We start from the raw sequence: 27,354 nt of genomic DNA on the forward strand, positions 1-27,354 counted from the left end.
ACAATAACCATCCAACATTTTTATGGGCTGTTAAAATTTAAAGATTAAAACCTGCACTTACGTAAAAAAATGTTTCTAAGGAGGAATTTATCTGTCATTTGTCTTGGAAACAAGATTTGTGTGCTTAAGTACTTGGCAGCCCATATTGCGACTCGTCCCATCCGTTGGCTGTTTAAAATCATTTCACGTGATAAATGACAGCAGTATGGGGTCACCAGTGAGAAACACCATCTTGTCCTGCAGGAACAGCAGTTCTGGGAGACGTGAGACGCTGTTTGTGCTTCTCCTACGCCCAGATTTACCACACTAAAGTTCAGACCCTGAAGGTAGTAGTTCCTATAAACCTCTCTTTTAGCACTGGCAATAATCTGCCAGTATCCATACTGGGAGATGGTGGGGAGCCGGAGCTGGCTGGCAGAGCAAGATGGGCTGTATGGTAAGTAAAGGCATTTAACACACCTGAGGAACAAACCCACCACAGCCACTGGCAACAGAAGCAATTAAACCTGATTAAACAGTGAAACACCGTGCTTTTGCAAATGTGAAAATGTATTGTTTTGACTTGATTGGAATTTTTTTCAGCTTTGTAGAAACAGCTAAGCACAAGCTATGAAAATTCATGGATTTCCTTCAATCAGCTCTTCCTAATGAAGATGTGGATGGATCACTGGGAAAACAAAGTCCCTACAGGTATGAATTTTGTTGTAGTTGCGGCTGGAGACAGAGCATGGTACCACACCTGAGTGAACCGAGCCCTGGCTGGCAGCTTGTTTTGAGGTCTGGGGCCCTGAAAGCTGATCTGCTGTGAGCCTGGAGCGAAGCTGGTTTGTCTTCTCACAGCAACAAAAAAAACCCCCAAAACACTCGCAGAAAGATCTGAGATTTTCTTCTACCTGGGGCACGGCACCTCCCAATAATACAGCTAGGGGCTGCTTTATGTGTGTAGGCAAGAGCGAGGCCTGGCACCCTGAGGTGACCAACGCGGGAGTACTGCGGATTCTGGAGAGGAGGTAATTGCAAGTGTAGCGGCAGGCACTCCCACTAACGGGGTAAAACTGACCCCCGCTTGCAATTCTGAGGAGCTGTGAGGGCTTCGCCCGCGGGCCGAGCCCAGCTGCGCCTCTCCTCACGCAGCGCGGGAACGCCGCCGGTGCCCGCGCCCAAGATGGCTGCCCGCTCGTGGCCCACCGCCTCCCTCACTCAAGATGGCCGCAAAAGACAGGCGGCTGCCGTGGTGACGCTGTGGCGGCCATGTTCCTTTCGGGCAGCGGCGTCCCTTTCCTCGGGCTGTACCATTCCGCAGGTGGGGGAGCGGTGGTTGCGCCCGGGGCCGGAGCGCGGCGGGAGCGGGGCGGCCCGCCTGGCAGGGTAAGGCCGGGAGGCGGCCCTGAGGGAGCGGCGGGGAAGCGCCGCCGGGAGGCGGGGGAGGGGGCCTGGCTGCTGCTGCCACCGCCCTGCCCGGCGGGAGGGTGGCCGTGGCCCTTGGGGTGCAGGCCGGGCCTCGACGCCTGAGGCGCAGGCATGGCGGCGGCGAGGCCTCGGCCTGCCCCGCGGCTCGGCAGGCCCTGAGGAGACCTGCGCTGGTCTGAAGCACAGGGGAGATGTCCGCCGTGTCCGGTTCCCCTGCGGGGCTCGGGGGTACCTGTGCGCTGTGGGCCGGCGACGTGCCTAGGAATCTGTTGGCCGTGCAAAGTAAACGGTAAAAGCCAGAAGAAGGTCGCACCTGCATGTGGCCCATGGTGCGAGGAGTGACGCGGCGTGGCACCATTGAGCGAGGTGCAAGCGTTAGCGCTGTGCCCCTGCGAGCGTGCCCAGCCGTGAGCTCCTCACGCGAGGGGCAAGCCCTGTTGGGGCTCACAGGTAATGTACCTGGGGTTTAGGAAGGCAGAAGTCAGAGTTCTGTACATTTTAAAAAAAGACCCCAACAACTTTAAATGATTGTTGGAGGAATTTGTCCAGCGGTGTGCTGGAGGATGAATTGGGATGCTCTGGATGGCAGTCCCTCAGCTTGCCCAGCAGTGCACAAGCAGGCCAGAAACTGTAGCGGGGTGGTGGTGGTGCAGTTACTGTTTGCTCAGTCTCCTGACAAACCTAACTTTACATATCTGCGTCTTGTGGGAATTTATCTGAATAAGCTCGATTTTTCAGATGATTGATTCAGTTGAGTAACTCTAGCAGTTACGTCCCTGTAATGTTCTTTTTCGCCTATGTTAGCCTTTTATCTCACTGTTATTAATATATTTTTACCATCACAATCCACCTTAAGACAGGTAAATGTTACCTGATTTTACAGGGAAAAAAAGCAAAAATCAGAAAAAATACCACAGGTATGGCTTATTTAAGGACTGAAGTTAGGTCTTACACATCTGTGACAATGAGTCATTGCCCTTTACATAGGGAGGTTTGTGTGCTCTTAAATATTCTGCCTGTTGTACTGCAGTTCTGGTTGTTTAACCTGATCTCTTGAGCAGTTCGTTTTATCAGTCAGGATCCAGGGTGTTGCACCGCGCCACTGTTACGATCTACCTGTGTTGTTCTTATTTTACCAAGTGATAGCCCAGGCATCAAGAGGAGCAATTATATGCTCTTACACCATATCAACACCTCAAAAAGATACTTGGGCCATTTGTGCAAAGGATAAAGATGATTAAGTAAGAGCATATTAGGACTTTATATTTATTTACTTATTTATTCACCTAACACGATTGATACTTCAAGGATTCTCATTTTGGTCCTTGTCAGAACCCTTTGTTGTACATGTACATGCAGCTTTTGAGAGTTTAAAGGAAGCCTTCCCGGGAAAGTAAGTTAAGGAAGAATTTCCTCCTCACTTCTCTGAAGAGAAACTTAAGATCTAATTGAAGAGGCTTGGGAAGAATCAACCAACCAAAGGTTAAATATATACTTTGCAAAAAGCAGGAGATATTTATCTGAAATAACAGAATTTTTGAGAAGTGTGCGGTTCAATTTTTTGTGGGGGTTTTCTCCCTAGATAATTGGGTCTATGTATCAGTGTACCTTCGCTGTCTTCACTTCAAAAGGGCTACACTGTATCATACCAGATAAGGCTCTGGCCTATCGAAGTTGTAAAGTAGGTATGAACAGTGAAAGTCCAAGAAGCAAAGATGTTTCAGAAACATCCTTCCTAGAAACATCTTCACGCAGCACATATAAATCCCTTCTTAGAGCTTGGAAACCACCATTAAGCTTTAGTTTTTAAAACAGTTGTACTTATTCTAGTGGCCTTATCGGGAACTGTAATTGAATTGAAATACGTTTTGGTTTTTGCAGTGGTTCTGTTAAATTAATTATGTTTTCTGTAAATCTTACATACATGCAATTTTTTAAAAGTATTTATTTCCTTATTACTGGTCAAAGAGCTGAACAAAGTTACAAACAGGCAAAATGCAATATGTGGAAAAAAATGTTACTTTCATTTAAATCTTCCCATTGAAGTCGATGCCTCAGAGGGCAGCAACTTGCTGCTTTCAGAAATAGCCTCAAGGTACAGCAGAATGATTGTTTATTGGAGCTGTTAACCTCAAACCAGCTGCGCTTTGCTTCCTGGTTTCAGAAGCAGTAGCGGGTTCAGGATGACCCGCAGTGATCAGTGGGCTGTGAACCCTGCTGCCTCCCAGCAGCCGCTCTGAGAGGGTTTCTGAGGGGTTGAGATAATAGCAGAGGGGTTGTGGACTCCTCCTGCTGCATTGCACTTTTTCCACCTTTGTGACTGTCCTGTGTCACCGGTTGGGAGCTTGTTCTGCTGGGTTAGGGGCATGCGTTTGAGGTGGAGCAGGAGAGAAAGTGCCAATCATTTTGAGATTTGGGCTGTCAAGAGTGCTGGAAAGTGAAACACTCGGGGTGCAGCTCGGAATGATTAGTTTACAGACGCAGTTGGGAGTGAAAATCTGGATTATGAAGACTACACTGTCTTGTCTTCATAAATGGAGGGACACAGTTAAACCTTATGCTATCAATAATGTTACCACTATTTTTCCTATTTGTTTACTGGTGGTTAATGCAAGCCAACATTAACCTCCAATTAGAACAAAACATGTCCTACTCTTTGATTCAGTAACTGATTTACTGCAACGTTTGTCATCCTTATTCCCATTGCTGTGCATGGGAATTCCTCAAGAATCTCTCTTGTCATTAAGTGGTAATGAAGTGTAAAGAGTAAGGAAATAGTTTTCCTAATCCTTTGGGGGTAATAAGCTTCTTCCTTACCCCCAAAATGTAAGCAAAATACTCAGAAAACTTTCATTACTTGAACTTTTTTTTTTTTGGGGGGGGGGGGGGGAGGTGTATAATCTTATATACTGTTTTATACCCCAAAACATTGTGTTCAACTCTCAACCTCCTGAAACTGTAAAAACATATGAAAACAAACTATATTCAACACCACTTCAGAAAACTAGATCAATTTCCAGTTTTGATCTTCCTCTTCAAATGGTAACGAAAAGTAGTCTCATTTTTTCTGAAGAAAAAACAAAGTGAGAATTGATGAATCTGTGGCATTTTTCAGTGGAAAGACTTTTTCAGCAAACCATTTCTGGGCTGGTTTAATCTAGAACCAGCTGAATTAAAGAGATGATGTTGGAACATGCCTCTCCATTTGGCTTAGTATCAGATATTAGTGTTAGCAGAGCTCACATGGGAGCATGTATTGAGAATTTATCACAGATGGCAATCTGAAAAAGGAGCTGGAGGAAATTAGCACGTGCTCTGCTCATTGATTTCTTTAAGCGCTACTGATCGGTGAGCAACCCTGGGGTCAGTTCTGCACAGAAGTTAAGGAGGATATCCTGTTGGAAAACATTAAGAAGGGCAAGCCAGGGGACAGATTAAGTGGAAGCTTTTGTGAATTTGTGGTCTGAATATAGGTATTAAACCCCGATCTGTGCTTCTACCTACAGCCTGCAAGTCTGCTGCAGGAGCTGTTAGGGTTACGTCTCCATGTAGCTGGTGATCGTTGGTAGGGAATAGTTGGCAAATCTTGAGTCGGGAGCACTTCAAAGATGCTCACTGGCCAGAATTCATAAGGCAGAGATGGTGATCATGATGATGATTTGTAGGAGTCTGGGTGCAAGTGGTCCTTTTCTGATAGAATTTAGACAGTGCTGTTTTGCACATCCCCCACTTTCTAGCTTCTGTGCGATGTTTCAGCAGAGGCTTTGTCTTTTTCTTTTAGTTAATTTCCCTCAATATTTTTCCTATAGTAATATTTTTGTTTTTTCTGAGTAAGCATCTTTGAATTTGCCACTAGTGAGGAGTCCAGGAGTGAGGAGGTTCTGCACCAGTTAGGTGAGAAGGCTGAGATCCCCAGCAGTCCCATTGATTGGGGTGGGACTTCTCACAGCAGCTCATCGAATACTCGGGATCAAAGCCCAGACTAAGTACAAGTATTTGAGGTTCTGCATAACTCAAATATACAGACCTTTTTATCTGGTAGGAATCTTGTCCGTTTCCTAAGAATGTAGCTGTACGTGCTCCAGCAGCACTTAATGGGGTCATTAGAAAATTCGTTTAAACCTTTAAATGCGGTTTTTAAAAATTATTTGGGATGTTCCAAGCATTGAGTGATTTATGCCTTGCAGATTAGAAGATGATTGTCCTCTACGGTGCTCTGCTGCAGTAGCTTGTAACAGGAAGAGTATTCTCAAAGCTATCTCTTAAGCTTGCTATTCAGACCTATTCAGTCTAGGCTATGTATTGTATTTGACTTCCTGGTACTTTATGTTGAAGGCACATTTGTCGTCTTAATCAGACAGTTTATATCTGCAAGGAATGTATTTAATGTAACATCAAACACAATTTAGATGAGAAGTGAAAGCAGAGCTTGGTGTAATTTTCTGCCAACCATTATTACTGTGAGAGGGAAGCACAGCAAGCCAAGCTTAAACAGAGCCTTTAAGCAATAACAAGCTGATTCTTCTGTTTATTTTGGCCTAATGTTCTTCCCTTGGTTACAAAGCTGCTGTAAGCATGTGCTAAATAACAGACATTTAAAAACTCTGCTGGATCAGGAGTATCAGCTTAGAGGATCAGATCAGAGCATCTTAAGGCCTCTTGGGAAGGTTGACAGCATCTTTGTGGTCCTTTATGTGCAAGGGTAAATGAGACTTCTTGTTCCAGTGGAGTAGGTGTCATATGCGGGCTGACACAGGAAAGCCACAGAGTTCTTAGGTGTAAGATTCACTGTGAGGATAGCTAGTGTCCGTCTCTAGAGGTGGTGGGGAAATGCAAATTGTTCTTTCTGAAAATGCCAAAAAACTTCTGGCCCCTATGTTTGTGGATTGAGAAGGAGCAGTTTTGAGATATTTTTCAAATAAAATACTATTGCCTCCTCAAAAAACTAGTAGCTTTTTCTAGATAAGTAGTTTGTGCCTGTATATTATTTAAGTGGCCAAATACAATAGAAGCTTGCTAACTATCGTTATTAACCCTTAGGTCTGATTGTTTACGGGGGGGGGACGACGACCCCAGAAACAAAATCAAACCAAATCCAAAGATTTATGCCCCTGCTTTGGCACAAGGGGATGCCTGGCACAGTGTGTGGAGCCTGATGCAACTGTGAAAACACAGGCCCTGTTTCAACACCAGCCTGGAAACAATCGAAAGTGACTTGCTATATACTTCAGTTCCCCCTCTGTGCAAGAGGGGTGGGGAAAGATGCTCATAAATGGTTGTGACCTCTACTGTTGAAAAGTGCTTGTATGAAGAATGTTTTATTATTTAACTGGGCCAATGCTGTTACCCTTATTTTGTTACTGTAACCATCTGTGCTACAGAATATTCACTCTGAGGAGTTATCCTAGAGTGTAAATCTAAATCTGTGACTGTAATAAACCAAGCATGTTTGCAGATGGTGGTTGCATTGATAGAAATAACCTTAAGGTCTTTACTATGTCTCGTAAATGAGGAATGAGGACGTGGATCTCTGCTGAGCTTTTTCTTAAGTGATTAATGTAATACACAAGTAAAACAGTAGCTCATTGAAAAGGGAGAGCTGGCATTCAAACATTTGTCTGTTTTTCTGGCAGGATGGAGAAGAGGAAGATTCTAATGAAATCCAAGGTTGCTGCTCCTAACCTCTTGAGGGCACTGCATTCTCTGTACCAGTTCGGTCACCTCTGTGATGTGACTGTTCACACACAACATTTGGGAATTCAGGAGGAGTTTCTGGTTCACAAAGCTGTCTTGGCAGCTTCCAGCAACTATTTCAAGGGGCTTTTCCTCCATGATGAGATGTTGGACACGAAGAACTGCACAGTGACTCTGCAAGATATTTACACGGAAGAGTTCACCTCCTTCCTGGAGTTTGTTTACACTGCAGAAGTGGAGATTGAGGCAGAAAAACTGCAACGGATGAAAGAAATAGCTGAAAGACTTGAATGCAAGGATTTGCTTGACATTTGTGAAGAAGTGAAAGCAGAGGGCAGGAAGGGTTTAGATTTGAGCCTCCATCTGAAAGGTCAGCCACAGTGGACTCATATCCAGCAAGAGGAGAACTGCAAACTGAGTAACTCTTCCCAAGTTGCGGCAATACCCATGCAGAGAAAACTTTGGGATAGGCAAAAACATAAAAAGTTGCTGGCTGGCTATGACCTCATTGAAGGGCAACCAGCAAGCCTGGAGCAAGAGGACACTGCTTTTCCAGGCCCAAAATCCAGGGCAGCAAAGCTACCAAAATGTAACAAGGCAGATACCAGAAACAGACTTGGCATGGATATCGTTAGTCTGGAAAATGAGAATAGTCATCCTCTCCTAAGTCAGACTGAGTCAAAGGAAGCCCGCATAGCAGTTAGGAACACTCTGCCTGAGCAGTGGGAAGATGAAAACAGTTTAACTTCCAAATTTTCTAGTAAAACGGAACGCAGGAAGACACCGCGGCACATGGAAAAAGTCTTGCCACAGATTGCGTGCGAGAAGTGCAATGAATCATTCCGTGTTACCAAGCAGTACCAGTCGCACATGGAGCTCAAGCATGACATTCATCTGGCTGTCAAGTACAGCTGCAATATGTGTGAGCAGCTCTTCTCCACTCACCAGAACCTCCGGCAGCACCGCCTCACCGTTCATAGCGATGAGCAGGGCTTCTCCTGTGTGTTTTGTGACAAGAGTTTTAAGCGTCAGAAGGACATAAAAGACCATATCCGCAGGGTGCATGAGAAGAAGCAGGATCCCCAGGCCTGCCCGTACTGCGACAAGGTCATCGGTTCCAAGTGTGGCCTGACGGTTCACATACGAACGCACACGGGGGAGAAACCTTACAAATGTGAACGCTGCTCTGCCAGCTTTGCTCAGAGGTCTGCTTACAATACTCACGTAAGGTACAGCATTCTCTGTGTGTGTGTCTGTGTGCATGCAGGGAAATGTGTTTTCTCTCTGGGTGCCAGGCTAAAAGCATTCCTGAAGTCCTCTTTGCTTTAGTTTCAGAATTCCTTGGATCTGATCAGGAGTGTGTTGAAATCGGCACAGATTGTTTCTGTTGACCTCATCAAGCTCGTAGTCCGGATTAGTGGGTTGAGGTCTCCCAGAGCGGGAATGTGGGCAAATGTTTCCTGTTGACTCAAAGGGGACTTGTGCAACTGGATCTCTTAGGTGATTTCGGAAGCCTCAGGTTTGGGTTTCTTAATAGGACCCTCAAAAGAACTGGCATCTGTTTAAAATGCACAAGAAACTGCCCATTTCAGAAACATCAGGGCAGTATGGAGCTTTTTAGTATGGTTTTCATGGGCCAAGTATCCTGCATGCTGTTCTGCTGGGTAGTGTGAGCTTCCAGATGGGCTTATGAAGTGTTGCCTGACTGAAAACAAGATGTTGAAATTGCACGATAGTTTTCAGAGCTGCAAAAGCTACTGTACGTGTCAAACGTCACCATACCCTGCCTCTGTGTTGCAGGAGATAGGTGGTTTTTCGCTGGATCTCATCGTCCCTTTAAAAAAATGTCAAAATTTGTTTGTAGTTCAGTCCAGTAGCGGAAAAAACGTTCCAGTTGTGTTGCAATTGCAGTGACATAGCTTGTTGCATGCACTGAGCAGTGGTAAGTGGATTAACTGCTGAAGTTGATGGCTTACAAGGGGATATGTTTTATTTTTCCATACAGGCATTTAATCTATATTTCCCTTGGTTTGAGTCCATAATTTCTTATCCTTTCCATCATGGCCTTGGAGGAAAATTTACAGTCTGTCCTATGTTAGTAGTCAGACAACAAATATGTATACTTGAGAGGCTCCATCCTTGATGAACTAAGATATTTTCTTCAATTATCCAGTCCAACTCTACACAAAATTTCCCTGTTGTTCAGCTCTCCAAACATGCTGTTAATTTCTTAAATGTTTTGAAGAACAATTAAAAGGAAGCAACTCTTCCTCTAAGGCAAACATGTCTGAATTGGAACAATTAAACTCTCTGAATTTGTGCTCTGTTGTTTGTTTTATTTTGACAGAAAAATCCATGGGTCTGGGCAAGAGAGGAAACTCATGCCTGTTTATTGGATGGTCGTTCCGCCCGCCCATAGACCAAACGCAACGAGCTGTGACAAAGATCCTGGCAGAGACACGTGGGATGGGACATCAGAGGCTGAACAACGAAAGCGTGTGAGGCACAAAGAGGCCAAAAGTTGTGAGGAAGAACCTGGGCGTTCATCTGTTACCGAAGCAGACTGTGGCGATGGGCAAGAAGAACAGAAGCGGAAACGTAAAGAAGCTGCAGCAAGAACTGAAAAAGTGAGTGAAGAAGGGAATGAAGGTGAAATGAGTGTGAAGGGCGAGGAGGAGGTAGATTACGAAGCAGGCTATTCAGAAATTGAAGACAGTAGAGATAACGAGGAGGTCTGTACTGAGGAGGATGATGAGGATGATGAATGCCCTAATGAGAAGGATGGTGAAGAACATGAATCAGATGAGGAGTTTAAATTAAAGAAGGTAAATAAAAGCAGGGTGAATAAGAAATCCACCTATGTAATAAGATGTGATAAGTGTAATGAGCAGTTTCTTTCCCGGAAAAAGTATGTGGATCACTGCAGAGATGTCCATCAGTGCTTGCCTGGCAAAGTCTATCAGTGTGACATCTGCAGCAAGTCGTTTGCTAGTTACAACAGCTGGAAGGAGCATCGAGCATGTGTCCACACGGAAGAAAGGCAGTTTGCCTGCACCCTTTGCAATGCTACTTTTAAAAGAAAGAGAGATGTAAGGACACATTATATGCGGAAGCATGAAGGCAGAGTCAAACGCCCTCTCTGCTCTGTCTGCGGGAAGATCCTCAGCTCCCGAACAGCCCTAGTGTTTCATATGCGGACACATACAGGAGAAAAACCTTACGAATGTGGCATTTGTCATTCAAAATTTGCTCAGCCATCACAACTTAAGATCCATACCAGGTCAGCCTACAGCACTGCTGTTCCCGTTACCACGCCCTGCATGCCCAGTGTACTTCAGCACTTCATTGTCCTCTTCTAACTTCCCAGTTTTGAGTCATTCTTGCATGTCCTTGTAACAGGAGCACTGGGATACAATTTGTACTGTAGTGTCTATGATTAATTCTTTTACGTAAAGGCTTTGTTGGCATCTGGTCATTGCATCAGGTTTGGTAGGGATTTTGAAACAGATGCCCTGTCCAGATTTGTAAGCAAAAGCCAATCATTTGAGATGATCATAAGATGATGGCCTTCACTGATGAAAAGTAGCATAGGCTGGAGAATTACTCAGGGACCTCAGAGCCCCAGATGTGGAGCCCTACTCGCTCTTTATCACTCTGAGCGAGTCATTTAGTGTGGGATTTAATTTCTGGTATGCAATACAAAACCTGGACTTATTTGGGCTCCCTCTGTAGTCAGTGGAGCTAGACTGGATGAATTGCTCTCTGGTGGCATCGATATTAAATGTGTCCTCTCCCAGGAGAGGGTGAATCATGCCATGGAATTTCCCATCTTTCTCCAAACAGAGAGCCTAGCAGATGGCTTATAAGAGGAGGTTAACTGTTGGAGGGCTAAACTAGGTGAGAGAAATCCTGTTACTAAAGACTGTGGACCCATACAATAGGGACAGTGGCTGTCCTCTGTCTCCCAAGTGTTCTTACAGTGATTTAAAAAAAAAATTGAGGTATACTGATTCAGGACCAGCAAAACATCTGAATCGTCAAGATAATCTGTCAGCTGAAACACAGCAGAGCTGCACTGCGTGTGAGATGCAGTGTGACTGCAACAAAACGGTGACTCATGGGGTTTATGTTGGGTAACTGGCTGTCTCATATTTGCAGCATTTTGCCTGACAACTCAAAATTATGCATGGTTTTGCACATCATACTGTTTGGGTTGGAATAAGGGAAGTCAGCATAGTGTGAAGACCAAACATGAGGCTCAGGCTTTCTCTGATTTGAGCTAGTTTAAAATCAGGTGTCCAGCACATGTTCAGAAACACTGCCTGCCTGCCTTTCCTTAGTGTCTCTTGTCTTAAAAATAGGAATATCTTGCCAGTTAAAAGTTTGCAGGGCAGAGGATGTGGGGCTCAAGGATTGCAGAAGCAATAACTTGGCCCGCGATGTCCCAGGAGGTCTGCTGCTGGCATTGTGCTGGGGATGATCTGGATGCACTTTCAGTCTCTAGCACAACAGCAGCTTGTCATCTTCCCTGCTTTCTGCCTTCTGATGCTGATCCCATGAGCTGTAACTTGTGGAAAAAAGCTGGATTGTATAGTGCCCGAGAGTGAGGAAGAGGTAAACCTTACGTGGGAATTTTAGTCTTTAGTGTAGCACCGATACTTGTGAACATTCCATTTCCTGAGCAAGCAGAATGTCCTTTTTTCCACTTCATTTAAAAAATGAAGCATGCTGCCTGTAGTGTGTAGAATGTAATTTCAAATACAGTATTTTAAGAAGGCACTACAAGAGTTAATTTTATTAGTAGTCATTTGTGTTTTGCTTCATTTAGGTCCCATACTGGGGAAAAGCCATATATTTGTGAGGACTGCGGGGCCTGTTTTGCTGATAAAGGCAAACTCACTGGCCACAAAAGGACACACACAGGTAGGCATTAAGCACTTCTGTTCCTTCCACCTGCTTTCTCCTATCACCACCCTTTATACTGCTACAGATTGCTAGTTGGGATATTTTTATTTTTTTATTTTTTTTGTAACTTACAGAAGAGACTTCAAGTACCAGGAAAGAACTACTAGGGATAGAAAGATATTTGAAAACCAACTCTGAAGTACAAAATTCTGCTGAAAGAATTCAGGCTGTCTTTTCTCTTTACTCAGGAGAGCGCCTTTTTAAATGTGATGTGTGCGGAAAACATTTTGCCACCAATGAATACTTAAAATGCCATAAACGGTGCCACATGGGTGCGAAGCCCTTCAAGTGCGAGGTCTGTGGGAAGACATTTGGACTGAGAGCCTCGCTAGCCCAGCACAGTAACGTCCATGCAGGTAATGAAACAAACTGTTCGGGGCTGGGAAAATAACTGGCACTGCAAGCTTGGGTCTGAAGTACTTTTCAAGTTTGGATGGAGGTGTTTTATTCCACCACCACTTTTAAAAGGTGCTTAAATTAGGTGATAGGGAGAAGCAGGGCTCACAGCTCGTTACACAGGGCACGATACCATCTTGTGTCATACTGGATGGTGCTTGCCCAGAAGACTGAGGCCTGTTCTGTGCTGCTGAAGGACGTCACAGCAGAGAGCGGCTGTAGTTGCTGCTGTTCCCCTTGCAAGATCAGAGCGCTGTTCTCAGGCTTTCCATTGCAGCCAAGAAGCATTTGCTCTATCACATAACCTTAAAACCCGGGGCCTCAAGCATCTATCTCCCATGTACGCTGCTTTATCAATATTGGATCTTTTAAAAATCCTTTACGCTTTTTGTCTGCTGAGATCAGGTCCAAAAGAACCCGCCTTCTCACTCTGTGCTTCCTAGGTTTTTCTTGTTGTTTTTAGAGACCCGTCCGTATTTCTGCGAACAGTGTGGGAAAACGTTCACCCAGCAGGGCGCTCTGCGGCGGCACCAGCGTATTCACACCGGGGAAAAGCCATACAAGTGCAGAGCTTGCGAGAGAACCTTCACAGACATGTCCACCTTGCGCAGACACGTGTCGGTATGCTGCCCCTTGCGTGTCTTTGTGGCAGGCAGACCACGGTGGTGACATTTAACTACTGAGAAAAGTTTATTGCCTTAATGAGGGTTCACATTGGTGATGAATAGTAGGGTTGGGGGATTGATCTGCCATCTGTGCACAGCTTGTATTTCTGAAGCATGCAGTTTTTTCTCCGACAGCACAGCAGCTCCCACTACTGGCTGTCAAACCAGTCATCTCCCAGGTACTTCAATTGTCTTCAAAAGGAAAATCTGATTTTATAAAAATGTGTGACAAAGGACTGGTTATTTAAAATGCTTATTACTGATTGAATCCTTTTCTTAAAAAAGGAATGGGTCCTGCATTTTATATTACTGCAGTCTCTTAAACCTCTTCCACAGAGGCCACAACATGCTGGTTGATCACACCTTCATGTTGCAGATCAACATGATTTTACATGTTTCCAGCAGAAACATGTTCTCAGAGACCTTTGGGTCCTTGAAGTGACCGCTAAGACAGAATGTAAAGGTTTTTTTCCAGTTACAAGTCTTTAAGTTAATATATGTCTGTGTGCTAAAATTCTAGCCACTTCTCGAAGCACTCTGCAGCAGCAGAGCCAGGAAATCAGCTCATAGTTGGCAAAACAGACTTGTTCAGCTTTTGCGTTTGAGCCCAGTATCACAGAGTTAACCCCAGTACTATTTGATTTTGTACTGGTTTAAATCTTCAGTTATTAAAGTTACTGTTAGGAAAAAATCAGATGTAATTGTTTTCCACTTTTTTTCTCCCCTCCTCTAGATTCACGACCGGAATGCTCACTGGAGGAGTTTCTTAATAGATCTGACGACCAAAAAGGACCATAACTGGTCCAAAATAGAAACGTTCTCAGAAGCCTGTATGGGTGAAGACTCTGTGCCAGAAATTTGGTCGGTTGACCAAGGTAAACTTTATAAACCTGAAAGCATTATTCGTAAAAAAGTAGAACATGTGCCATCTGGCGTTAGTAACTCAGAAGACACCGATCGCTCCCTTCTTTACTTGTAGAGTCAATTACCGCCAGAAGACCGTGCGGTCTCTCCAGGTCGTACCAGGCTAAATTGTCTCAAGTGTTAATTGCGGCTGCCTCGTCACCCTCTGCAGTGCAGCGGTGGCTTTGTGCAGGTGAGCCGGAGTTACAGGCACTGCAGGCAGAGAAGGGAGCTGTAGTTCCACTTCGCAGTGTTTATGCCAGGTAGAGTTTAGATCCGTACCGGGTTTCTGGTTTGTAGTGCCCGAGCACACCGTGGGGTACCTCTGCGCGGCGGCCGGCCTGGGGCAGGGCGCTGGCCGGTCCTGGCCTGGGGCTTTAAATAAAGATGCGCTCATGACGTAAGCGGCCCTCCATCCCGTAGCTGATTCGTTCGCACAGATCGGACCGCAGAGACCCGGTGATGCGCTGAGCAACACCCAGGAACGTGGGGTCCCGGCCCGGGCCCCGCCGGGCCGCGCTGCCGAGCAACGGGGGTCGCAGCACTGACGCCACTTCCCGCGCGTCACGGCCGCGCCCCGCCGGGGCCGTTGTCAGGGCCGGGGCGCGCAGCTTCCGGCCGCCGCCCGGAGCCGTGAGCTGAGGAGCGGCGCGGCCCGCTCCGCCTGCGGGGCCGGCGGGGCTGCCGGTGAGTGCGGCCGGCGGCGGGGCGGGCTGCCTGCCCCGGCCCGTGCCCGACAGCCTCCCCCTCGCGGCCGCCCGCCCTCCCCTGCGCCGGGAGCAGCTCCCCGCCCCGCCGCCGCCGTGGGGAGGGAGCCGGGGCGGCGGGATCGCCCTCAGTAGCCTCGTTGCCTGCGCTGGGGGCGAGCGGCCGGCGGGGCACCCGCTCCCCGTTACCTCGGGGACTCCTGCCCGCTCTGCTGGCCGCGGACGCGTGCGGCCGCCCTCGGGCCGCCGGGGCAGGCGGGGCGGCCGAGGAACCAGCCCGCAGAGGAGAGGGGCTGGCGGGCCTTGTCGTGTGAGCTGGGGGGGGGGGGGCACACAGCGGCGCCCCGTCCTGCCATGCAGGGCCCCCCGGCCTGGGCTGGGGTCGGTGTGCGGCTCCGAGTTGCCCCTGCGCTCACAGAGGCTGGCGGCTCTTGGGGTGCGCAGGCCTGGCACCTAGGCGGCGTGCGGGGTGTCTGCTGCAGCGCGCCGGCCTCTGCTTCACAGGGCTTCTGCCTGCGCCCTGCAGGCGGTGCCCGTTGCTGTGGCACCGTTATTGCAGCTTCGGTGGTGGGAGCAATCCGGAATGGGGCGGGGTGGTGCTAGCAGTAATGCCTCTTAATAGACCCTGTGGAATTGCTGGTGCAGGAGAACAGACAAGCTTGCGGGTCCACAATCTGTGAAATCTGGCTGGCTCTTTTTACCTCTTTTTATCTCTCCAGCTAGGTTTGCCACTGGGAGGGGACGCGTTCATGTGCGTGATGAATGACTGACCTTATGCAAGAGTTGCTTTTATTTGCATCTAGGTTCTGACAGGCTAGTCCTAGTGAGCAGGCTCAGTCTGCAGATCTTCGGGCTCTGTCTTTTTTGAGGTGAACATGGCTTACTTCTCTTGAAGATGCTTTGCCAGCCCAGTGCTCAGCAGCTCAGTATACTTGCCAGAGGAGTGGTAAGCCTTCACAATGAAAGGCCTTCATGGCGCAACGTATCTTACTGTACATGTTGGATTAATGCTCCTCTGAACAAACTCAAAACCAGCGGGAGGCTAGCAAAGAGAGCAAGCGATGTGTTTTCATAGTGGCTTTTGATTCTGCAAATACTATGGAGGGAAGAACAGGAGGTTTCTGCTTTGCAGCCCTAAGAAAAAAGGAATTGGCACAATGTGTCTGTTAACACATGCGCCTGTGGTCAGCTCCTGAAACGAACGGCTCGTTGAGTATTTATGAGCTCATTCACCCCAGTGGGAGAAGTTTGTGGTTTGGGTTCTTGTTTCCTGCTGGGGATTGCTGTTGTCTACACATGACCACAGTTTTGCCGTGCGATCAAATGGAAAATAGATGGATAGTTGTGAAATGACAGGATGAGTCGTTCAAAAATAATTGTTATTGAGGAGGAAAAGTTATGTTTTGATATTGATTATTTCAGATAAAGCATTCAGAGAGTCTTTGCTTAATTCATCCTTGCATACTTGGGGTGCCAATGTGTCGTATAACTGAGAAAAAAATCGCAGAGTGTGGAGAAAGGGAAGCAAAGTTTAAACATGATCTTTTATGCTTCTTTGAGTCAGCCTTTCAGTCAGGAGTCAAATCATGTCATTCTCATTCATATAAAATTTCTATCAAAACTGAAGTGCAGCATTGGGGTTTGCTTGTAAAAGTGGACAATGTTTTGAGATGCCTGTTGAGCTCTGAGCTGGCACAGGCGATTCTTTATCCCCTTTCTAGGTCTTTTGGTTTAGGTGTAGTAAAAGTAACAGTGGGGTTTAGGTATTTGTTAGAATAATGTTAATAGAACTATTTAAATCTTAATAGTAAGCTGACTGAGCTGAAGATTCAAAAGCTAGGAAATGGGAAAGTTTCGTTCTGAGAATAATCTTTTTCCATAGAACCTAAGGAAGGGGTTTGGGTGCCCACAGTGGATTCTGTTTGCTGTTCTCCCACTTGCTTGTTGCATGAGGTTGGGGAAATGATTCTACTTCCCTCACGTCCTGCCTACCTTACTTGTAAACACCTTGGGGCAAAGGCTCCCTGGGGCTTTTTGCCTTGCGTAGTATTAAGTTCACAAAGCACTCGTTTTACACAGCTGCTGCCAAACTGCACAGATTGGTGGAGATTATAGCTCTTCATTTTACGGTTTTCTTGAAAATATTTTATCAAGATGGTTTTAACAGGAAATTGTATTGGGATGCTAGTCTAACTTTTGGTTTGTTGGAATGAGTGTAGACTAAAAATTTGAGTTTATAGCTCTATTGGAAGAGAAGGAGCCTCCTTCTGATGCGATGAATATTATTCTTGTGTCTCTTTCCTGTTTAATATGGTTTCCTTACTGTTATATTAATACAAATTTTGTTCCATTTGTACACGTTTTTTGTTTGTTTTTTTTTTTTTTTAATTTACCTTCCTGAGCAAGATTTCTGGTGTTTTGTGTATAAAAGACTGCAAGTCTACTGTACCTGAGCATGAAGAAAGAAACCTTAGTTAACTTTCAGGAAGCAGAAAGAAATTTTTCAGATTCAAAATGCATGCATACATAGTAGTTAGGAACACAGGAAAGCGAGATAGATTGCACGGGGGGTATTGCTCAGAGTGTCTTCAGAGTTCATAGAAATATTGTTTCTTCTGGGATCAAACCTTTTAAAAAAAACCCACCACACCTCAGTTCTTTTGAGAATTTTGGAGCAGCTTAAAACATTACTAGGAAATAGGACATAACCTGAAGGTAAAGGGTAGTGGAAATTGTGAAGCCCTTGAATGCCCATTTGCAGCCTTACAAAATTTAAAGGGTGTAAATCCATTTTGAGTGATGAATATTTTAGAAAAGAAAACACTTTGGGGATTTTTTAATGATTTCTTAGGTTTACAATTTGCAAATATGATTACATGGTCTCCTTTGCTTTGGTCGGTTAAGCATTTGGAATTTTATCCGAGTCTTGTTTAAAAGTCTTATCTCAAAAGCCTGTTTAAAGAAGTGTTTATTTAGGATTGCAGTTAACTTTTACTTAATCTTACCTTTCTCTTACTGCCTGATTAAGAGGGAGAATAATTTCTTGATTCCACATGCCTTAATAAGAACATTTCTTTTGATCTTTCTCTGGTTGCTTCATCCCTGTTGCAGGTTCTAATAGTCTGTGGTGTTCTAGGAAAAATTACAGTTGAGATTTAAACTTAAATGAACTTCAGAGAAATCCCTGTGGATGACTGGTGGTATGGGTTTAGATATGACTGCTCATGGTGACGCTTTCTGAAATCTGCGCTTCTAGCCAGACTTTTCGCAAAGCTTCTGTAAAAGTCTGGTCTCCTGAGCTCAATTACCTGAAGTGCTTAAATCTGAAGTGAAGCACTCTCAGAAGTCTGGACATGACTTTTGGCCGTTGAAACCTTTGAGTTTTGTTAGCTTCCATGCAAATAACTAACATGCAGTGTTGTTAACAGCTTTTTGCAGAGAGAAGAAAGATGGAAAGTAATGCAGTTTTATTGGAATCCAAGTCCTCCCCTATCAACCTGCTGAATGAAATGCATCAGCTGCGTCTCCTGGGCCACCTCTGCGATGTGACAGTCAGCGTGGAATATCAAGGCGTCAGGGCAGAGTTTGTTGCTCACAAGGCCGTATTGGCAGCAACAAGCAAATTTTTCAAGGAGGTGTTCCTTAATGAGAAGGGCATGGATGGCCCAAGGACCAACGTGTTCCTGAACGAGGTCCAGGTTGCCGATTTTGCTTCGTTTCTTGAGTTTGTGTATACTGCTAAGGTAGAAGTGGAAGAAGACAGAGTGCAGCGTATGCTGGAAATAGCCGAAAAGCTGAAGTGTTTGGACCTCTCAGAAACCTGCTTTCAGTTGAAGAAGCAGATGCTTGAGTCAGTGCTGTTGGAGTTGCAAAACTTCTCAGAATCACAGAACTCCGAGGAAGAGAGCACGGCCCAGCCAAGCATTTTGCTCGAGTCCAAAGGAGCTGCTGTGGCAGAAGCAGACCAGGCAGACTGTCCTCTGGATCCTCCAGATTCGCCAGTAGACAGGCCCAGCAACGCAGCATCTCCTGAGATGCCAGTTACCAAATCAAAAGAGAAAACAGACAAAAAGAAGGAAATGATGAAGCCTCCTTATGCCAAAATCAGAAGGGCGAGTGGGAGACTAGCTGGGAGGAAAATATTTGTGGAAATCCCAAAGAAGAAATACACAAGGCGGCTGAGAGAGCAGCAGAAGAATGCAGAGGTTGCTGTTGAAGAAAACAAATATCCTCAAGATCAGGATATGTGTGACATGGAGAGAGAGGAGGAGCAAGCGGAGAACAGCATCAAACCTGAAAGCGAAGAATGCGATGGCAACTTTGAATTGGAAGAAAACCTGAAAAAATCTGAAGAGGATAAAAAGAAACGAGGCAGTAACTTCAAGTGCAGCACATGCGAGAAGGAATTCCTCTATGAGAAAAGTTTTCTCAAGCACATAAAGCACAGCCACGGCATTGCAGCTGAAATCATTTATCGGTGTGAAACCTGCAGTCAGACCTTTGCCAACCGGTGCAACCTAAAAAGCCATCAGCGCCATGTCCACAGCAGTGAGCGCCACTTCCCTTGTGAGCTCTGCGGTAAGAAGTTCAAGAGGAAGAAGGACGTCAAGAGGCACATTCTCCAGGTTCATGAGGGTGGTGGGGAGCGTCATCAGTGCCAACAGTGTGGAAAGGGGTTGAGCTCCAAAACTGCCTTGAGGCTCCATGAAAGGACGCATACAGGCGACAAGCCTTATGGGTGCACAGAGTGTGAGGCTAAATTTTCTCAGCCTTCTGCACTTAAAACACACATGAGGTATGAACAGACTTAACTGGCCTTGTTAGATTCTGGGGGGAGAAGCAGAATCCCCTGGAACACACCTTGGGCCTTCAAGTGAAGTGGGGATGTAAAACGTGACTGACTGGAAAGTGTCCGTATTTCCTTTTTTCAGATCTCTTTTCTTTTTTTTTCTTCCCTGCTTTTTGGGTTAAGTGAGTTGCTGTCATTTTCTTTAAGCCGAAATAGGGGTGCGTGGGTCGAGGCCTGCTGCTGCCAAAGGGCACGGTTAACTTTTCCCATGGGAGTAGAGTATTAAGAGTCAGTGGGACGTTTCACATGAGAAAAGCAACCCCCGTGCGGAATTATTTGTAGGATTAGGGCTAGAATTATTTCTGCTAATTTGATGCCTCTTTAGTCAATAGAATAATGTTATGCAATAAGCATGAAAATATTCTAAAAATATTTGGTCATGCATTACATTGAAGAGTGCCCAATTTGGGTCCTAAGCTTAGAAAACAACCGATAATGTGCCTAGAAAGAGGCTGACACGTCACCGTCTGGAGGTGAGTGAAGCACTGAGGAAACCCACGCGGAGCTAGTGAAATCAGTTGTAGTGCTTATATTGCAGTGAGACCCAAAGGTGGAGGTGCAAATGCATGGTCTTGAAAGGTCAGGGGAGAGACATTTTTATCAAGGCAAACATTATAGCTGTTACGGGCTTTAGCCTGCTTTGATCAGTCTGCCACAGGGGTCATCTGCAACCAAAGTTGAGATTAGAGCCAGGGAGTAAGCATGGAGAGGGAGGTATAGAAGAAATATCCCTAAGTACTACTACTCTGATCCACGAAAGGAACACAGTAGTGTCAGTGTGTTCCCTGGTGGCATTCCCTGCGAGGTCGAAGGGTTCGTTAGCTTTTGCTTTCTTTCACCGCCCCTTTTGAAGTCAGTGGGTTTACTCCCAGTGGTACAAACCACGTCCAGAAGGGGAGCACTGCTGTGGTGTTATTGCTGATGCAGGGGTATGGAATCTCTCTTTCAGCATGTGTCCTTTCCTAACCGCAAGGAACTGCTTTGTACTGCTTAAAAATTATTTTTTGGCAGAAGGGGAGTTCCTCCTCCACTGTGTACCACTATGACTACATAGTAAGCTTGTTGAATGCTGGAAATTCAGTGCTGTTCTAATTCGTGTATCATGACAGTCTGTGGTGGGAATTTCTCATCTTTTTTGTGTGTATTTTTACATCTGTGCTCTTCCTGTTGATGTATATCACCGTGAAAACTGACTTGTGCTGGCTGCATTCCTGCAGCGCTATTCAAAAGAGCCCTGATGCATGCAAAAATCTAAGCAAAATAGTGAACTGCCCTTCTTGTACACACAGCCTTCCTCAGGAGGTGATGCCACAGCTTGGGGTGACAGCAAGAAAACTGACTGTGTAAAAGTGACATCTTTAATCTGCTCCTTGGGTGCCACTTGTTCCAGGGTAGCCAGTGACTCTGTGTGTTGGCCTGGCAAGAGCAGCATGCCAGGGGACACGTCGCTCGTGTTCTGTGTGGAGGGTTTTATTAATAGCGTTAGCAATATAAAGATAGCTGCTTTCCTTCAGATCCCAGAAGACCGTTACATTTTTATTTCAGTCTATCTGGATACAAGTTTTCTACACGTTACTTAATTTTTAATTTAAAAATTTGGTTTTACCCTAAAGAAATTTTGGGATCTGGCCTTGATCATGCAGCACACACATGATTGAGCGATGAAAGCAGCACTGCAGAAACCACCACGCAGATTTTGGCCCAGCTGAAGGTATTTTTTAAAAGACAGGAAAGTCTTGTGCAGGCATACGGTCACTCTTCAGAGAACAGCCACAGAGTAAAGACAGCTTGCGTTGTGCTGCAGAGGAAGGAGGTATACCTTGGTGCTTTAATGTTGCCTTCTCATTTCAGAATCCATACTGGTGAAAAACCTTTTGTCTGTGATGAATGTGGTGCCAGGTTCACGCAGAATCACATGCTTATATATCACAAACGATGTCACACAGGTAAGGCTTGCTTTTGTGATGTACTACGTGTAGGAGGAGGCCTGCAGTGAAACCAGACCTTAATTTCATTCAGAAAATGCTTTTTTCTTGTCGTTTTTTATATAAAATCAGATGTTCTCATCCCTAGGCGTGATTTTACTGAGAAAGGTTCCTATAGCTGGATAGGCAGACAGCAGAGAGAGTAAAAGGAGCTGATTAAAGAGAAAAGGCGGCGTTCCCATCTGGCTGGGCTCCGCCATCTGAGGCATGGACTGGGGCTGCTTTGAATAGCCTTCAGTGTCCACAGATCTGTCATCAATAAAAGGTGCAGTTGAATTCTTAAGAGAAAAATGATTTCTCTATGAATCTGGAACAGTTAGCCAAGGAATAAAAAACAGCTGTCTTGGCTTATCCTGATCTGCAAAGAAATCTTTTTGAAAGCACGTGTCCTTCTCCCAGGTATCCTTTGTAGTATAAATTGGTGTTTTGAATCGACCCTTTGTACCTCCTGCGAGTTGTGTGTGGTACAGCGGCATCTTTCAACTGACCTGCCTTAGAAAGGTCTGCCTTCTGCCAGTAACTCGTAACTAAATGTGGGCAGCAGAAAACCTTCAAATGACAATGAAACAGAATTCCAGGCACACTCAGCAAGATGCGTGTAACTAAAATGTGCTGCTGGCAGGTGGAGGCCTTGCACCAGAGGCATGCAGCCTCATGGTTATGATGAAAGTAAGCCAGAATGCTCCCAAGGCGGCAAGAAGCTGCTAGCTAGCTGCAGATCTCCCTGGGCTGCTCGTGCACTGCGCAGCGCTGTCGGCGTGCTGTGGGATGGGTGCGGTTGCCCTCACGCTGTGGAGGGTTTTGTGCAGGTTTCTGGGAGGCAAGCTCTGTGCCATACGCAGAGATCGCTGCTGTGGCCCACACAGATCCTTTTGTGAGGCTGGCATGTGCTTCGTTGTGTGTCTAATGGCGTTTGGGTTTTGCATGTGATGTTTAATAGTGTTCTGAAACACTACATGGGTGTAATTCTCCTTTTCACCCTCGCTGCAGGGGAAAGGCCTTTCATGTGCGAAACGTGCGGGAAGAGCTTTGCCTCTAAGGAGTACCTGAAACACCATAACAGAATCCATACGGGATCCAAACCATTCAAATGTGAAGTTTGCTTCAGAACGTTTGCACAGAGGAACTCGCTGTACCAACATATAAAAGTTCACACAGGTAGGAGGAGCTCTTTTTGTTTGAAACAAACCACCACGATTTAAAGACGTAGCTCTCACGCTTGCATGATTTGGACAGGGAGTGTCTCAACTAGGATTTCCCAGTACTTTAATTCCTACCCTGTGCGTGTATTTTGATTCTTGGTGCGTCACGTTCTTTTCATCTGCTTCTGGTGCCCCCTGCGCTTCTCACCAAGTTACAGCAGTTCTCTGAAACACTTCCAAGAGCTGGAAGTGCATTGTTAAGAATGCCGCCAGGATTATTAGTGACCAAAGGACTATGTCTGGTTTGGCTCTGAGCAAAGCGCTGCGGAGTGCTGATTGCGTTCTTGCCCACTTCTCATGTTTGCATTCTCTCCTCCTTGGATCTACTCTTCAGTGTCTGTTCTTAAGTTTTTCTTACCTGCTCTAGTCCCTGTTATTCAGCAATACTGTAGGTTGCAAATGATGGTCTTGCTTTCATCACATAATAAATATGCTTGCTTATCCCGTGCCACCCCCTAGGAAGTGTCCTTGCCACTGTTCTCGGTGTTAATGAAATCCCTGTTCTGTTGCCGTGCCTTCCATGCCTCTCCGTGTCTAGTGTGGCATTACTGAGGGGGACCAGGGGACACTGGCATGGCAGCGCTGATGTTGGCGGGTTTTTCCTGTTCTGGAATATCATCTCTTTTTCTGTGATGCCACTTGCATCTGTCAGCAAGTTTTCTGGTATCTTTTCTTACCCTAACCAAGGAAGGAGTAAAGGTGGTTGTTTCAAAAAGTGTTTGATAACACAGAGAATACAGCAGTATGATGTGTTATGGGCAGCTCTGGTGTTCATGCTTACAGAATGTACCTTGTAAATAGGAAAACTTGCATTCTGGGCAAGACTTCAGTTGCTGGTGGAAAATACGTGGAGGCTTCAGTGGCTGTACAGATTTATGCAGGCTGTGGGTCTAGCCCTTACTCTGTCAAGTATCTGCTTATTTCAGATGCGTCCGTTACCTGACTGTGAGAATTCTGAAAACATCGTGGTTTTTTCCTGAAGATGCTTGTGTGTGTATTACCATTGCACAAAGTACGGGGGTTCCCCAGTGAGCAGAGCTCGTAATACCCCAACATCACCACTCTAACGCTGCGCTCTGCTTTCAGGTGAGCGACCCTACTGCTGTGACCAGTGCGGTAAGCAGTTCACGCAGCTGAATGCGCTGCAGCGTCACCATCGCATACACACTGGGGAGAAGCCGTTCATGTGCAATGCCTGCGGGCGAACTTTCACCGACAAGTCCACCCTCCGGCGGCACACTTCGGTAAGAGCCTGCCAGCCCACTTACGAGAACCTTCCTCTGCGGCCACGTACTGACCCGTCAGCACCTCTCGGGCCTGGAGGGCAGTTCCTGTGTGGTTTTTGCTGGGTTTAGCGCGTCCTGCTCTCTGGCGTGGCGTTTGGTGTTGAGATACTCACATGGTTTGTGTGCAGTCCTGAGGCCACAGTGAAGCTGTGCTTAATCCATTGTGGCACAGCCCATGTAGGTCACGCCTGAGGACTGTTCAGAGGCACAGATTTGTTCTGTGACCTCTGAGCACGTTCCCCGTGCCACTGGCAGGTGACAGGATTCGCTTTCTGGGCCAGGCTCTCTGCTGGACCAGGTAGATGCTGTGTGAAAAGGGGAAGCTCACCAGGGACACAGATTAGTGCATGGATGTATACCAACCTAGTTCTGGGATAGTTATGTGGGATGACAACGTGGAGATCTTTTTGACCAGCATTGAGCTTTTGCCTCCTAGACTGTCATCTGGTTCTTTTTATTTTTTTTTTCCCAGATACATGATAAAAACACACCCTGGAAGTCCTTCCTTGTCATTGTCGAAGGAGCATCTAAGAATGATGAAGGTCACAAAACAGAGCTTCCCGATGAAGAATATGATGTGTCACCTAAAATACCCGAGAAGCTGCTGTCTTTCTCCGAGAACAGCCACTATCAAAACTTGACTGCCGTTGCGGGGAGCGTGACTGCACTGCACGACAGCAGTTCTACCACGGGAACAGACTGTAAGTCAGACGGGACTCCAGGGCCACAGGAGGCCCTTATAGCCACCACTCTAAGTGAGCTGACAGTGCTGCAGACACAGACAGATGCTATGCAGCCACAGCTTCATGCTCTGGTGAATATGGAATAATTTGGTATTTACAAATCCAGTTTAAGCTGCACCCTTTGTATAGTCCTTTGACTTTGCCGGTAGCCTACTGAGGGAACTAGGGGAAGCTACAAGGAAGCAGGCACTGGATTTCCAGAATTTCCTCTGAAAATTCATTACCTGCCTCCAACACATACAGCTCCATCTCCTGAAGGCAGGGCAGAGTAGCACCACAGCAGGGCAGTGGAAGAGGAGGCAGAGGTCCCAGTAAGTTTATTTCCGACAAATAAACTTTTTTTATTTTTTTATTGTGTAGCTCAGCTCCTTTGCTCTAGCTGGCCTGTACTGAAAGGAAGTACCTGTATTTGGGTAGGTTATAAAGAAGGTGTGAATGTGATTTCCAGTTGATTTGATGACACGCGTACAATCAAGAGAAATTATGTTGTGTTTCTCAGCCTAGTAGCTTAGCGGAATTAATTGCGTTTTCCCTTAGCGGGAATTGATACGTAAAATTTAATTTGTACTAAGTGGCTTTTCAGGAAGTGTTGGTTTCTCTCTGCTTTTGCCAAAGATCCAAGCAGTGAGCCAGCTCACTCCTTGGGAATATGAGTGGGAGCAAGCTTCGGAAAGACCTGGAGTCTCGATTCTCTAGTAGCAGAAGGGGCAGGTGGGATCCAAGTGCTGCATCTGTAGGGGCGGTGGTGGTTACATTTCCCTGAAACCTGGCGCAGTTTGACACTTGCATTCAGTCTCCATGTTCTAACGGCTCCAGCTTACATATAACGTGGCAATTAAGACTAAAACATCTTTGGTAAAAATGTCTGTGAGAGGTAGTACCTCAGTGATGCTGGGAAGGCTGGTGTAGGAAGACAGCTTACGGCGTTCTCCTCTTGTACCCGAGCCGTTTTCTGCTGGTTCAGATAGGTCAGCAGCGCACTTTTCTCCACCGTGGCTCAAACACTGCTGCTGCTCAGAACTGCAGACCTGCTTCTAAATTACCCACTGCTCTGGTGGGGAAAAAACCTCTTACTGTTTTGCTGCGGACTTGCTACGGGGAATTCCACCAGCGCAAGAGTCTCCAGTGGTAAACCCAGCTACACACAGGAGACAGGCCGGGTGCGTTTGACTAATGGCATAGAAAGATGCAACCAAGTGAAAAACGTGGCGGACTATTCAAGGGGTTCAGGCCTTTGTCTCCCAGGTGGCGCAGACCTTGTGAGTAAGACGGGGTTGGGCTCTGAACAGCAGTTCTAGGCTGCTGTGGGTTTCACTGTCCCCAGCGGGGCGGGGCAAGGGTATGAGGCTTTTCCCCATTAGCATCGGCTGCTCAATTGTAATAGAAAACCCTGGCACTGCGCCTTTGTTTTAAATAAGGGAATGTGGCAAAGCCAGCACTGGGATGGAGGGTCCCAGCTGTGACTTGGGTGACTGCAAGGTCACACAGCCTGCTGCAGCAGCCCCAGTCTCTGCAAGAATTGCGCTTTATCTTAATTCATCCTAATCTAATTGCAGCTTGCTTGTATGGCTAATGCTTCAAAACTGGGGATCACATCCTAGCGCCACCATTTAAAAATGGAGCTTTTCAGAGTCATTTTCCCGTTTCTCTTCATTTTGCTGTTAGTGTAGTATTTCCACAGAAGCTCTCTCAGCTGAAGCTGTGAGAAACACGGAACGACTGCAGCAGTGTAAAGGTAAGCACAATCAGGCCTTGCTGAGGCCCGTTCCAAGGCTTAGGGGTTGGCAAAGCAATAACGATACCTAGACTGTGGCACAGAGCTATTTTTGGACCTTAAAGGGATGTCTGATGCGTTACCATGGAATCATAACTTAATCTATAGAAAGGGAATTTTTTTAAAAGATAACATTTCCAAGAGGTTATATTTGAAATATTTATTCAAGCAGGCGGTTCCTGTCGAAGCTCAGTATTCCCCATGACCAGTGTCAGGAGTTTGTAGATATATTTAAAGCCTGAGCATTAGTACCTGTAGCCAGGGAAACTTTTGTACTCCATGAATGTACGGAAGTGAGTTACTCGTATGAACTGTTCTTATTAAAATATTGAAACCTTCATTAAGACTGACCCTGGCAGTGATTTGATGATTGTATGGCATGTTTCTATACATACAGGCCCTTGTTGCTGCGAGCGCGCCACATCCTAACTAGGCCCTGCCAGAGATGCCTGGGCTAGTCCTGCCCTTCCCGCGAGGGATCCATTTCGCTTACCTTTTGCTGGGCATTAAGAAACACGCCAGAAAAACTCTTAGTGCGATGCCTGGGCCCGTTCCCCGTTCCTGTGACCTGTTGTACCACAGGCACGCAGGTGGTGCAACCGGCGCTGTAACGCGGATCGGCCAGCACTGTCCCGTACGAGGGCTCACCCGAGGCACGCACCGGGACGGTAAGGGGAAGGAAGCACCACATGCACCAGCTGGTACCGTCACGCCGCCAGCTTTATGGCAGGCTGTAGCTTTAGCCTGCGTTTTCCAGGAAAGAACGTTTATCATC

General features: G+C 46.3%; 2 protein-coding genes across 4 annotated transcripts; both read left to right on the forward strand.

The window, feature by feature from the left end:
• Positions 1-1,314: 1,314 nt before the first annotated feature.
• Positions 1,315-14,437, forward strand: LOC119156051 (GDNF-inducible zinc finger protein 1-like). 2 transcript variants are annotated; one of them, XM_037405368.1, is made up of 7 exons: positions 1,315-1,368; positions 7,044-8,333; positions 9,452-10,384; positions 11,933-12,027; positions 12,258-12,425; positions 12,929-13,086; positions 13,864-14,437. In XM_037405368.1, the coding sequence occupies exons 2-7, from the start codon at positions 7,045-7,047 to the stop codon at positions 14,107-14,109; spliced, it is 2,889 nt and encodes a 962-aa protein (XP_037261265.1). In that variant the 5' UTR covers positions 1,315-1,368; position 7,044; the 3' UTR covers positions 14,110-14,437. The 2 variants fall into 2 exon arrangements, with proteins under 2 accessions (XP_037261265.1, XP_037261266.1); XM_037405369.1 differs by lacking the exon at positions 1,315-1,368 and adding an exon at positions 1,482-1,860.
• Positions 13,906-26,923, forward strand: GZF1 (GDNF inducible zinc finger protein 1). 2 transcript variants are annotated; one of them, XM_037405371.1, is made up of 6 exons: positions 13,906-14,005; positions 18,169-19,535; positions 21,441-21,535; positions 22,565-22,732; positions 23,863-24,020; positions 24,535-26,923. In XM_037405371.1, the coding sequence occupies exons 2-6, from the start codon at positions 18,190-18,192 to the stop codon at positions 24,889-24,891; spliced, it is 2,124 nt and encodes a 707-aa protein (XP_037261268.1). In that variant the 5' UTR covers positions 13,906-14,005; positions 18,169-18,189; the 3' UTR covers positions 24,892-26,923. The 2 variants fall into 2 exon arrangements, with proteins under 2 accessions (XP_037261268.1, XP_037261267.1); XM_037405370.1 differs by lacking the exon at positions 13,906-14,005 and adding an exon at positions 14,598-14,720.
• The last annotated feature ends 431 nt before the right edge of the window (positions 26,924-27,354 follow it).

The sequence above is a fragment of the Falco rusticolus genome, chromosome 12 (assembly GCF_015220075.1).
Source record: "Falco rusticolus isolate bFalRus1 chromosome 12, bFalRus1.pri, whole genome shotgun sequence".
NCBI lineage: Eukaryota > Metazoa > Chordata > Aves > Falconiformes > Falconidae > Falco > Falco rusticolus.

Excerpts from the sequence above, each read along its gene's own strand:
- LOC119156051 (XM_037405368.1), top strand. The coding sequence starts at position 7,045 with ATGGAGAAGAGGAAGATTCTAATGAAATCCAAGGTTGCTGCTCCTAAC. Across the intron at positions 10,385-11,932 it reads CAACTTAAGATCCATACCAG|GTCCCATACTGGGGAAAAGC; the intron begins GTCAGCCTACAG and ends TGCTTCATTTAG. Across the intron at positions 13,087-13,863 it reads CCTTGCGCAGACACGTGTCG|ATTCACGACCGGAATGCTCA; the intron begins GTATGCTGCCCC and ends CCCCTCCTCTAG.
- GZF1 (XM_037405371.1), top strand. The coding sequence starts at position 18,190 with ATGGAAAGTAATGCAGTTTTATTGGAATCCAAGTCCTCCCCTATCAAC. Across the intron at positions 19,536-21,440 it reads GCACTTAAAACACACATGAG|AATCCATACTGGTGAAAAAC; the intron begins GTATGAACAGAC and ends TTCTCATTTCAG. Across the intron at positions 24,021-24,534 it reads CCCTCCGGCGGCACACTTCG|ATACATGATAAAAACACACC; the intron begins GTAAGAGCCTGC and ends TTTTTTTCCCAG.